This window comes from Phascolarctos cinereus, unplaced genomic scaffold (assembly GCF_003287225.1).
Source record: "Phascolarctos cinereus isolate Bilbo 61053 unplaced genomic scaffold, phaCin_HiC Scaffold_5;HRSCAF=322, whole genome shotgun sequence".
In the NCBI taxonomy this organism is placed as follows: domain Eukaryota; kingdom Metazoa; phylum Chordata; class Mammalia; order Diprotodontia; family Phascolarctidae; genus Phascolarctos; species Phascolarctos cinereus.
This window is the reverse complement of record NW_027555958.1, coordinates 359479863-359493522: the sequence shown is the minus strand read 5'-3', so window position 1 is coordinate 359493522 and position 13660 is coordinate 359479863. Positions and strand designations below refer to the sequence as shown.

Below are 13660 nucleotides of genomic sequence, written 5' to 3'. Positions count from 1 at the left end.
ATTCCTGATTAGCTAATATCCTCATAATTGGTGCCATGTAATTTTTAATGAATTAAAATAATCATGACCTCTAAAGTAACTATATATCAAAGGACTAATGCAAATTCATTCTTTTCCTCAAGATGGAGTGATTAATAATAATTCATATTAATAGATATGTAATGTATGCTTTGAATATACTCTCCCAACTCCTATGTCTACTAGCAGGCTGGGCCCCCAGGAGGCAGTAGTTACTTCTCATTTCAGGGCTCTAGGGAACCATCAAAGAGTTGGAAGTTTCTTTCTAATGCTCATGAGCCCCTACCAGTTTGCCTTCCTCCATTGATTATCACTTGATATCAGTTATTCAATCCAATTTAATTAGCTTTTAGTTAGGGACATTTTACTAAGGTTGTGTAGAAAGAGCAGTTGGGTACAAAACATTCCCTGGAAAAGTCTAACACACTTTCCCCTAAGTACGTATAGGAGCCAAAGGATTTTGCTGTCTTCTGCTTGCTGTCTTCCAGTCAAAGGATAAAGGTTTTCTCTTTTTACATTCTCTTCTGGCTTCCCCAACAATACTCTCTCCAGGGCCTAGCTGGAAAAGTCTCCAAGCTTGCCAATTAAAACTCCTGAATTTTGAACTGGTTTGCTATTCTATACAAAACCCACAGGACATGACTGGGTTTCTTGAGCCAATACCAACACAATTACTATGTGGCACCATTTCATTTCATTCAATGGCCTTCACGTCTTCCAAATTTATTAAGGACTTTTTCTATACCTACTTAAAAGCCTTTGATTGATTAGCCTGTTCAATAAATATTTCTAGGCCTCCATCCACACTTAGTTCACTCCTCTGATTGATTCAATCAAGAAGTCAAGGCTCTCTGTAATTACTGAGACAGTAATCTAGGTACAATGCTCTTAAACTGTGGGTCCTGACCCCCCATGGGATTGTGACCCCCCCAGTTTAAGAAGTGCTGAAGAGGTCGCCAGGGGAAAAGGTTTAAGAAGCCCTGATACTATGGCATTAATCATATTCTATCCCCAGTATAATGATTGCTATCCTCAGGAAATCTTTTGGAGTATGTTTGGCAAAGTCCATGGTCCCAAATCCTGGATAGCTTAATAGGGAATTGTGGAACTTTTGTCCTTTTTTGAAGGCCTTCCCCAATGCCTTGTATTGCTGACTCAGCAATACAAGGCATGTGGCATAGTTTGTAATTAAATGAAATAGTTATTATTCTTTATTTCTAAGTGCATGGTGACACAATTTAACAAATCAATGTTATTTTACAAAGTTCTAATGCATTATTAATGGTTCTTAGTGCTTACAAAAAAAACTTTGGCAAACCCAAAACAATAAAAACAAAACAAAAAAGAAAACAACCAATCACTCTACCACATTCAGAGTAACTAATAACAATGCTGATCAGGTAAGAATGCCTCTACTGATTCAGTCAATCAACCAGAGGCATGAACTAGATGTGAACAAGACCCAGATATCATTTTAAAATCAATCAATCAACCTATCAACAAAATCTGATTAAGCTGAAAAATCCTTGAAAGCCATTGAATAAAATGGAAAGATGCTTCACAGGGGTGTGTTGGTATTTGCTGAGGATATTAAATCATGTTCTGCTGGTCTTTTAAAAATGCAAGCCATATAAAGGAGCCTTAGCAAATTCTTTTTATGATACAAATGTGGTGCTGATACCTAAACTGGGAAGAGTCAAAACAGAGAAAGAAAACTGTAGAGCAATTTTTGTAATGAATATAGATGCAAATAAGATATTAGTAAATAAGATTACAACAACTTATCACAAGAATAATACATTATGACCAGGTAAGATTTATACTAGGAATAAGGGCTGGCTCAATATTAGGAAAACTATCAGAGTAACTGATCATATCAACAACAAGACTAACAGAAACCACATGATCGTCTCAATAGATGCAAAAAAAGCTTCTGACAAAATACGACACCCATTCCTATTAAAAACACTAGAAAGCATAGGAATAAATGGAGTCTTCCTTAAAATGATAAGCAGCATCTACCTAAAACCTTCAGCAAGCATCATATGTAATGGGGATAAGCTAGAAGTATTTCCAATAAGATCGGGGGTGAAACAAGGATGTCCATTATCACCCCTGTTGTTCAATATGGTACTGGGAACATTAGCTTTAGCAACAAGAGAAGAAAAAGAAATTTTAGGTATTAGAATAGGCAAAGAAGAAACAAAGCTATCACTCTTTGCAGATGATAGGATGATATACTTAGAAGAATCCTAGAGAATCAAGTAAAAAACTACTTGAAATAATAAACTTCGGCAAAGTTGTAGGATATAACATAAACTCACATAAATCACTGGCATTTCTATATATTACCAACAAAGCCCAACAGCAAAAGATAGAAAGAGAAATTCCATTTAAAGTTACTGTAGACATTATAAAATATTTAGGAGTCTACTTGCTGAAACAAACCCATTACAAAACATTTTTCACACAAATAAAGTCAGATCTAAATAACTGGAAAAACATCAGTTGCTCATGGGTAGGTTGAACTATTATAATAAAAATGACAATTCTGCCTCAGCTAATTTACTTATTCAGTGCCATACCAATCAAACTACCAAAAAATTATTTTATAGAGCTGGAAAAAATAATAAGATTCACTTGGAATAACAAAAGGTCCAGAATATCAAGGAAATTAATGAAAAGAAATGCAGGGGAAGGTGGCCTAGCCATTCCATATCTTAAACTGTATTATAAAGCAGCAATCATCAAAACTACTTGGTACTGGCTAAGAAATAGAGTGGTGGATCAGTGGAATAGGTTAGGTATGCAAGACACAGTAGTCAATGACTATAGTAATCTACTATTGACAAGCCCAAGGACCCCAGCTTCTGGGATAAGAACTCACTATTTGACAAAAACTGCTGGGAAAACTGGAAAAGAGTATGGCAGAAACTAAGCATAGACCAAAATCTTACACCATATACCAAAATAAAGTCAAAATGGGTTCATGATTTACATATAAAGGCTGATACTGTAAGCAAACTGGGAGAGCAAGGAATAGTTTACCTGTCAGATTTATGGAGAACAGAAGAATTTATGACCAAATAGGAGATAGAGAACGTTATAAAATACAAAATAAACAATTTTGATTACATTAAATTGAAAAATTTTTGCACAAACAAAGCCAATGCAACAAAGGTTAGAAGGGAAGCAGAAAACTAGGAAAGAATTTTTACAACTAATGTCTCTGATAAGGGCCTCATTTCTAAAATATAGAGAGAACTAAGTCAAATTTATAAGAATACAAGTCATTCCCCAATTGATAAACGGTCAAAGGATTTCAGATGAAGAAATTAAAGCCATCTATACTCATATGAAAAAATGCTCTAAATCAGTATTGATTAGAGAAATGCAAATCAAAACAACTCTGAGGTACTACATCACACCTATCAGATTAGCCAACATGACAAAACAGGAAAATGATACATGTTGAAGAAGATGTGGGAAAATTGAACACTAATGCATTGTTGGTGGAGTTGTGAAATGATCCAACCATTTTGGAGAGCAATTTGGAACTATGCCCAAAGGGCTATAAAAATATGCATAGCCTTTGACCCAGTAATAGCACCTCTAGGGCTGTATCCCAAAGAGATCATACAAATGGGAAAAGGACCTACATGTATAAAAATACAGCAGCTCTTTTTGTGGTAGCAAAGAATTGGAAATTGAGGGGATGCCCATCAACCGCGGAATGGCTAAACAAGTTGCGGCATATGAAGGTAATGAAATACTATTGTGCTATAAGAGATGATGATCAGGCACACTTCAGAAAAACCTAGAAACACATTGTATGGACTCATGCTGAGTGAAGTGAGCAGAACCAGGAGAATGTTATACACAGTAACAGTCACGTTGTGCGATGACTAACATTGATAGACTGAGCCCTTCTCAGCAATGTAAGATCTAAGACATCTCCACAAGTCTCATGATGGAAAATACCACCCACATCCAAAAAAAGAACTATGGAGTTTGAATGCAAATTGAAGCATACTATTTGCTACTTTTTCCCTTCTGTTTTGTTTCCTCTTTCTTGTGGTTCCTCCTATTGGTTCTAATTCTTCCTTACAACATGACTAATGTGAAAATATGTTTAATAGGAATGTATATATAGAGCCTATATCAGATTGCATGCCATCTTGGGGAGGGAAGGGAAATAATTTAAAACTCAAAAGCTTATGGAACTGGTTGTTGATAACTCAAAATAAATTAATAAAAAATAAATAAATACCAAAAAAAAAATAGCCAGCCATGTTGGAAATTGGAGAGTTAAAACATTTGGCTCGAAGAGAGAGCAGTTAGCTAAGTCCCTAAGAGGGAATCATTTGGAGCAAAGAGAGGACAGAGAGCATCTGTCTCCTCTGCTCCTAAGAAAAATTTTATGAGTACCCTATAAAGGGGAGAGGAGGAGTTTCAGCACCAGGAAATATGAGTTACTCCTTTGCCACATTTTAGTTAAGAAGCATCTTTTCTCTCAACTCCTAATAGTAGAAAAGTATGTGTATGTGGGTGGAAGGAGGGGAAAGAGGTTATTTTATGCTAGTCAATACCCCTTTCCCAAATGCTAATTAATTCTCATCAGAAAACTAACACAAAATAATAACAGTAGAGGAAAGCATACTGTTAGGGGCTCCTGAGATACAGAATTACAAAAATCACCCCCTAAGGGTCCCTGGAAATATGAGGGAAGATGTAGCAGCTGTCTTCTGAGGACCCGACCTGCCAGTATGAATGGGAGTTGGGTTAGGAGTCCAATTAACTGTTGTTAATTTTTAATAATGATGATATTGATGATGATGACAGAACACACCCCACAATAAGGTTTACACATAGCTTTCTTCATAACAACTTTGTGAGACAGGTAGTACAAGAATTATTATCCCCATATTACAGATAAGGAAATAGAATTTAAATGACTTGCCAGGGGTCACAAAGCTAATAAGTGTCAGAGAGTTGGATTTGAATTTTAGGTCTCCTGATTCCAAAACCAATGCTCTTTCCACATCATCAAAATTCTCTTCAGTGATTACAGCCACAAATCTTACTCACCACACAATCCATCACTTATGTATGTGGAGGGGCACCCTGGACTTGTTTTCTTGAGTTACCCTGTTTTCCAGAAATGAAATCTGCCCCTCATACCCCCCAAACTAACATAACAGTGATCTTTTGTGACAACTCTACTAAATTTTCAGTGCCCTTGGAGGTTCAGTCAACTATAAGACTGATAAACTGTGCAGCTGGGACCCTTTCAGATAAGCAGAACATCTTCCCTCCATGGTCTGATTTTTCTAAATCCTCCTGCTTCCTCTCACTCCATTCTTCCTCCCATGCCACTCCTGTTTGGGAGGGATTACCTTCCACTCCTCCCATGAAACCTCTCCTTTTTGCTATACCCTATAAATATCCAAGGCTCCGTTTGTATTGTGGGCTTCTTGGTATAAGGAGTGCCCACACACATATGCCTTTCTCTTCTAATCAATCAAGTTACTATCCATGTCTTGCGGACTCATGGCTTTTGGTTAACATGTATTTATGTGTGTGTGTGTGTGTGTGTGTGTGTGTGTGTGTGTGTGTACACAACCCTCTTGCAGAGAAGAGTGAGATTCATCTGATGCTAACTCCCTCTATGTCTTCCCCTATGTTTGTATATTCTTTTGAGAAAACATTAAGTGCCCCCCCCTTCTGTACTAATGTATTCCTTTTATTCTCTCTTCTCTTTCTCCTCACAAAACGCTCAGAACAAATCAATTCACCCCATCAAGGACCTTTGTTTTTAATTTAATTCCCTCTATAGTCTTTGAAAACATTACGGTCCTAAAGGGAACTCTGTTATTACTCTCTCTCTCTCTCTCTCTCTCTCATATGGTAGCACTACAACATGATACAGCTCCTTCCAAGCTCAAATAAATCTACCTTTCTAGGTTTCTTTTGACTCTTCTAAGTTTTTCAAAGTCCCTACTTAGCTCTGGTCTTTTCATCAGAAATGCTTGAAAGTCCTCTAAATCCTATTGAACATCTATCTCTTCTCCCTAAAGGACTATGTTCAGTTTTTGAAGTTAAGTGCAAGCCTATGTCTTTTTCCTTTTGGAATACCATATTCTAAGATCTCTTCTCTTTATATAGAAGCTGCTGGCTTTTGTATGAAGATCCCAATTGGGATTCTTTGGTACTTGAACTGCTTCATTCCGGACACTAGCCATACTTTTCTTTGTCAATGGAGATCTGAATTTTGGCTATGACATTCCTTGGACTCTTCCTTTTGGAGTTTCTTTCCTGAGGTAATTGGTAGATTCTATCTTCTCTTGCCCCCTGATTCTAACGGAATTAAGCAGTTTTTGTTCATGATTTTTTGAGAAATAGCATTCAAATTTTTTTTAATCATGGTTTTCAGGGAGTTCAATGATTTTTAAATTATTTTTTTAATCTGTTTTCCATGTCGTTGCTTATGATATCAATCATCGTACATTTTCTTCTATCTTTTCAATCTTTTGATTGTGTTTAGACAGTTTTCGTTCATGATATCTTGAGAAATAGCATTCAAATTTTTTTTTAATTGTGATTTTCAGGGAGTTCAATGATTTTTAAATTATCTTTTTGATCTGTTTTCCATGTTGGTTGCTTATGATATCAATCATGATACATTTTCTTCTATCTTTTCAATCTTTTTATTGTGTTCTAATATTTTTTGCTGTCTCATGGAGTCACCGATTTCTGTTTGGTTTATTCTAGTGTTCAGAGAGTCTGTTAATTGTGTAGTTTACCATGCTTCATCTCACTCACACCTGAATTCTCTTGGACCATTAGTTTTAAAAAGGCTCAGTTATCTTTAACAAGCCAAAGAATGATCCATAAAGTTTTCCATGGAAGTAAAACTATAAAAATCACATTCCTCTGTAGGATGCACTTCTGACTCATATCCAAAGGACTTTCTCTATTATCATGTCATAGAAACCTCTTCACTCTGCAAGTTCATTTAACACTGGACTACTTATTCACAATGGAAGTACCCTCCACTCCTGAGGCATCTCCCTCTGATTGGCTAGTTGCTCCTAGAACCTCCATTTTAAGAAGGTGGCCCAGGGAAATCACGTCTTCCTCTCCAAACTACCCTCCCTGCTCATCTGAATTGGACTTTCTCTCTATTATGCCCCTATACCAAGTACTTTCATCCCATCACCTCTTTTCAGCACTCTTTTACAACTTGTCATCCCCCATCAGAATGTAAGCTCCTAAGATCAGAGACTGTCTTTCTTTCTGATTGTCTTCATATTCTGAGTGCTTAGCACAGTATCTGGCACACTGCAATTACTAAATAAATGCTTGCTGAATCATTGATATATTCCACCATCGATCCCAACTATTTGCAGACCTATTTTCATCCTGGAATAATACAGAAAATTTTTCTACAAAGTTTATGCTACCGAGGTTTAACCTGATTATAAGCATTTTACATTTGATCCTATTTTGACTAAAACGTGTCATTCCTCCAACAGAACATTCTTGAGGGCAAGGATTGTTTCATTTTTGCCTCTGTATCCTCAGAGCTAGAACAGAGCTTTGCACATGATAGGCCCTTAATGTTTATTAAATTTAATGTATATCTCCCAAATTCACATGTTAGAATTTCAATATTTAATCATAAATTGAAAATATTTGGCTTAAACAAATAATTCTTTCAAATACAGACTATGCTTTAAATTAAGGCTACACTACAACAGCATAGGTATCATGAACCTCTAGATCTTGAATGATACAGAGCTAAGCAATACCCATGACTACCCTGGATGCCATTGACATGCCTAAGGTACATGAAGTCATATAATAGAGAAAGAGTAAAATCGAAAAAAGGAAATAGGAAAAGAGAGTAAAAGGAAAAGAGGAAAAACAAAAATCGATAAAGAGAACTGAGAAAGTAACATCAACAAATACCTCAACTGAAATAAACTGCAGGGGCAGCTAGGTGGAGCAGTGGATAGAGCACCGGCCCTGAAGTCAGGAGGACCTGAGTTCAAATCCGGCCTCAGACCAAACACTTGACACTTACTAGCTGTGTGACCCCGGGCAAGTCACTTAATTCCAATTGCCTAAAAGCAAAAAAAAAACAAAAAACTGCACTAGGGTCACAGCATTCAAACCACAATCTAAAACTCAAGCAAACAGCATGGATGAAAACTTAATTTGTAAAGTTAAGAAATTTCAGTGAACTAAAGAGTGTACTTACGCACTAGAAACACAGCTTTTTGTTCCCGAGCTATCACCATGAGATCATTAGTTGGAGATAAGGATAAAACACAATCTTGAAGCCAATATGATTTTTGAGTTTTGCAAATAGTCTCTTCTTCTTCCTGTTGAGGGAAAAATTAGTTGTTATCTGCATGCATCCTCAACGATACACTAAATAGGCCTCTTCTCTTTGAGTCTCATGTTCCAAGCTTCATTACCTCTCCACCCACCTACCTATATCCCATTCTCTCTATGCTATGTTCTTGACTTTCCAAGGTGACAAGTAGCAAATCTACTGAAATAATCAGTCAGCTGTATATTTATTAAACACTTACTAAGTGGCAACAAAGGAAAAAAAGAAAGGTAAAGATAGTCCCTGTCTTCAGGGACCTCCCATGCTGAAACAACATGTAAATAAATCAATTAGTCAGTTAATAAGAGCACAGGTATTTCTTAAGTGCTAATTATTTGCCAGCTACTGTCCTAATTCTAGGGATACAAAGAATGTTCCTGCCCTCAAGGAGTTCACATTCTAACATTCATATAAGATACATGCAATGTAAATGGAAGGTAAAGTCAGAGGGAAGGTATCAGAAAGGACTGGGTTAGGAAGACATACAGATAATCGAAATATCAAGCACATGACCATCTCTGTATATAGTTTAAGTAGGGTGGAAGAGTAAGTCATGGTAATGGAGTAGACTGAGCAACTGGAAAATTAGGGAATTTAAGGGAACATTAATATGCATACTGAGACCTCTTAATATGAGCGCAGGAGTTGGAGTGGAAAAAAGACTCTTAAGACAACCACTAGAACCGGGAAAACATTGTACATATTAACAGCAACATCATGCAATGACCAACTTTGATAGACTTAGCTCTTCTCAGCAATGCAATGATTTAAGACAATTCCAAAAGATTCATGATGGAAAATGCTATCTACATCCAGATAACGAACTACGGAGTCTGAATGCAGATTGAAGCATACTATTTTTCCTTTTTTTCCCTTTCTTTCTTATGGTTTTTCCCTTTGGTTTTAATTCTTTACAACATGACTAATGTGGAAATTATGTTTAATATGATGGGACATGTATGGTTTATATCAGACTACACAGCATCTTAGGGGGAATGGAGGGGAAGGAGGGTGAGAAAATTTAAAACTCAAAATCTTGTAAAAGTGAATGTTGAAAAATAAAAAAAAGATAGCTACCAAATTCAGTGAGGAAGGAAGGAGAATATACAAGTTAAAGTACAAGCTATACTGGAAAGGGTGGTAGGGACACAGTGTCAACATAAGTCAGTCATGTGACAGTGTCAGAAGATGGAAAGGAATGAAAAAGGAAAAGTTTAAGATGAAAGTTTCTTAATTATAGAGTAGGCATTCCATAGAGCATAGCAGGAGGAGTGGACAGATCTGAAGTGTGATGCTAAAGGGACAGGGTTTAGAAGGATGGGATTAAGGGACCAGGCAACTGAGAAATGGAGAATGGGGTTTGTACATCAGCAGCTAGGGGTTCAGAATCACTGGGAAGGTGTTGTTTGCTAATTACTGAGGAAAGAGTCCAGGCAAGTTTCCAGTGATTGAAAAAAGGTCTACTGAGGGAGGATAGGTAGATTTTCCAAGGTCCTCTTTCAAGGTCCAAATTCATGGCAGGTGTTATTATGACCTTTGAGGTTGGCTCACCTTTCAGCAAGCAGGAATAACTGGAAGGTTGGCCTTAAAAGAGTCCAATCAAGACGCAGGAGTTGGAACTAAAGGGTGAAAAAGAAGTGGGGTAGGGGTATTGGGGTTGTACTGGTGGGAAATGGCCTCCAGGGAACTAGAGACATTCTGCAGTGAAGGCAGATCTGGAGAGTGCAAGGTGGGCCTTGGGACAAAGACAGAGGCCAAAAGGAAGATCCATACAGAGTAGGTAAAAGGTAATCTCACAGGAAGGTACTAGGAAGTGAGGTGGACCAGGAAAGACCTTCTGTAGAAGGTGGAATTTGAACTGAGTCCTGAAGGAACTCAGAGGCAGAGGTGAGAAGGGAGAGCATTCCAAGCACAGGGGACAGGCAGTACAAGGTTTGGAGACAGACAGTGACTTCTAAAAGGAACAATAAATAGGCCAGTGTTGCTAGAATATAGAATGAATGGAGGAGAGTAAAATGTAAGAAGACTAGAAAGGTTAAGAAGGGATAAGCTGAATAACAAACAAAAGATCTTATTCTGGAGGTAACAGGGAGCCACTAGAGTTTTACATCAGGTGTAAACTTTAGGAAAAACTTTAGCAACTGAATGGAAAAGACTGGAGTAAGGAGAGAGGAGGAGGAAGACCAATTAGAGGGCTATTGCAATAGTTCAGGCAAGAAGGTTGAGGGCCAATACAAGGATGGTCATTACGTGAAGGGAGAGAAGGGGATGTATATGTGTGTATAGACATACATACATATATAGATGTATATATGCGAGTATATATATAAGTATACACACAATACATATGTATATGTCTGTATATATAATACTTAGTATGCTTATTTATATATACACACATAAGACGTATTCTAAGTTTTCTTTCTACAACACACTCTAGAGATGGATTCTGTATGTGGAGTGAGAATTATCTGTTAACTATTAACATGTTACCTTAACCTTACCACATTTATATTTTAATAGTAAAGTGCCTTAATCCAAAGGGCATTTCAGACCATAAGACTGGTTGGCAGGAAACAGAGGCTTTGGGAGGCTAACTTGCCCAGAATCACACAGTAAGTATCCAAGGCAGAATTTGAACCCAGATCCTCTTGACTCCAAGCACAATATTTTCCCCACTATACCACACTGCCACCTCCATTGCTAAGAATAATAGCATTTAAGTTTGCAGTCTAGCCCACATAGCCTATTTAACCCATGATAAAGGATAATGCATTTGAAATAGTATACAACTTAATAGTAATGTAAAATAATACTATAGGTCAGGTGAAAGACCTAGGTGATTGCAGAATATAGAGGCAGGCCAGATGGTAAGGCCTGATGGTCCTGTATCTCACTGGAAGAAATAGAGTTCTTGGTTCTGATCTCATCAAGACAAATAGACTCAAGCAGACAGTGGAAAAGAGAGACAAAGGGACCAGGGATGGCAAATCTTCCTACTAGTAGTTAACATTTGTATAACACTGCAAAACTGTTTCACATACATTAGGCATCTGATCTTCAAAACACCCCTTTGAAGTAGGCAGTACAAGTATTACTATCTTCATCTTACAGAAATGGAAACTGAAGTTAGGCAAAGTCCCTCAGGTTCATAAGCTCTGCATCATCCTTGACTCCTCACCAGCCTTCATCTCACAAATTAAATTAGCTGGCATATCTAAATCAATATGACCTCTTGCATCTGATCCTTGCACTGTACTGTATTCATATAGCCACCATTTTGGTTCAGGCTCTCATTATCTCTCCTAGATTATAACAACAGTCTCATAACTGGCTTCCTTGCCTCAAGTTCCTCTCTACTCCAGTCTATCCTCCACACAGCTGCCAAAATGATTTTTCTAATTTGCATCTCTGATCACATTATTTCCCTACTTAAAGAGTCTATAAGATAAAATCTAAATTCCCCTGTTTAGCTTTTAAAGCCCTTCAAACCCAGCCCAGGTCTATCTTCCTAGCATCACAGAACATCACTCTCCTTTCATTACTCTGGAATATGGCCAAACTGACCTTTTCTCTGTTCCTCACACACAGCACTCCCTCCCATTTCTCTGTGCATTTCACAGTAACCATCTCTGATTGCTGCAACGTCCTCTCGCTCCTCATCTCCCTCTCAGAATCTTCTCGTTCTTCAAGACATAACTCAAGCACAACTTTTTTACATGAAGCCTTTCTTAATCTCCTCAACTACTAATGCTCTTCTTCCTCACCTTGTATTTATTATCTTCATATTTTTCTGTATTTACTTATCTATTTGTGATCTCCCCAATAAGAATAAACTCCTTCAGAGAGAAGACTGCTTCATTCTTTGTATTTTTATCTCCAGTGCCTGACACATAGTAGGTGCTTAATAAATGTTTGCTGATTCAACCAATCAAGAAACTTTCATTAAGTGTCTTCCGTGTGCAATTGATTTATTGCGAAATTAAGTCACTTGCCCAAAGTCACAAAGATATCAGGAAATATCAGGGACAAGACTTGAAACCAAGTTTTCTGACTTCAAGTTTAGTGTTTCTTATATCAGCAATAAATGACATATCATAAAGTAAAAACTGAATACACAATATTTATTAATTACTAGTTGAATTTTTCAATGTTTCTACTTAAACTTAACACATTTGATTATTTGGATAACATTCATTCTTGTCATAGGTTCAAAAACAGCTATAGTCTAGTAAACTAAGTTTAAAACAAATAAAATTTGTTGTTAATGATCTTGTTGTGTTACTTAATATTCAGTACAATGATTTATGTGGTAAATATTTATCAATTCAAGTATAAGTGAACCCTTAAATGAAATAGCATTTATTAAGAGCTTACTATGTGTGAAACACTTGTTTAAGCATTGGGGATACAAACAGAAAGGCAAGACAAGAAGCTAGATTACTGAATCTGATGTAGGTCCAGATCAGGGACATATTATCTTTTAAATGATAACAGACTGCCACAACTTTACCTGAAAATCTGCTTGGTCTAGAACTTTAAGTGAAGCTGGCACCAAGCTCTGCCACAATCTCAAACTACAACTAACATATTGGGAGCAAAAATCCCACAAATTAGTAAAGCAAATGAATGTTTCACTACCTCAACAGCATCCAAAATAGTTAAGGACATCTTTGACGTCTGTTGCTAAGAAGGATGTATGAAGAAACAAATTCAGAAATCATAGACTACATCCATATTTCACAAAAATGGGGGAACAGTACTTGGCACACAGTAGATATGTTTAACAAATGCTTGCTGAATGGCCAACTGACCAGACAAAAGATCTGCTGATGATTCCAAGCAAGAAAAATCCTATTAGAAAGACAATACTTACGTGTGTGTCCTGTTGGTGGTAAGATTAAAAAAAATGTAGAGACAATGTTGAAAAAACAAATTTAGGCCCAAATTTTAATTTCACTTAAAAATTCTTTAAAGTACCTGTGTGTAGAACAATGTCTTAGGAAAGTTTAGTCCCTGGACTTATGAAACTTAGACTCTAATAAGAAGCTATAACTCATATAAAAATTAACTAATCCAAAAAATTAAATTCTACATGAGGTCAATGAGAAAAAGGCAATTAACAAAGGAAGGCTTCACAAAGGAACTAAGTTGGGCTTTAACTCCATGCCCCTGATATCTCATTATGGTATAGTAGTGCCCTTGGGTTCTAGAAGATTAGGTGAGCCAGAAGAACATAAAATC

General features: G+C 36.9%; 1 protein-coding gene across 1 annotated transcript in view; it reads right to left on the bottom strand.

The window, feature by feature from the left end:
* Positions 1–13660, bottom strand: part of RAB3GAP2 (RAB3 GTPase activating non-catalytic protein subunit 2) — a 127629-nt gene that overhangs the window by 83194 nt on the left and 30775 nt on the right. The window contains 1 exon segment of the mRNA XM_020982238.2: positions 8282–8405. Coding sequence (XP_020837897.1) covers positions 8282–8405 — 124 coding nt within the window.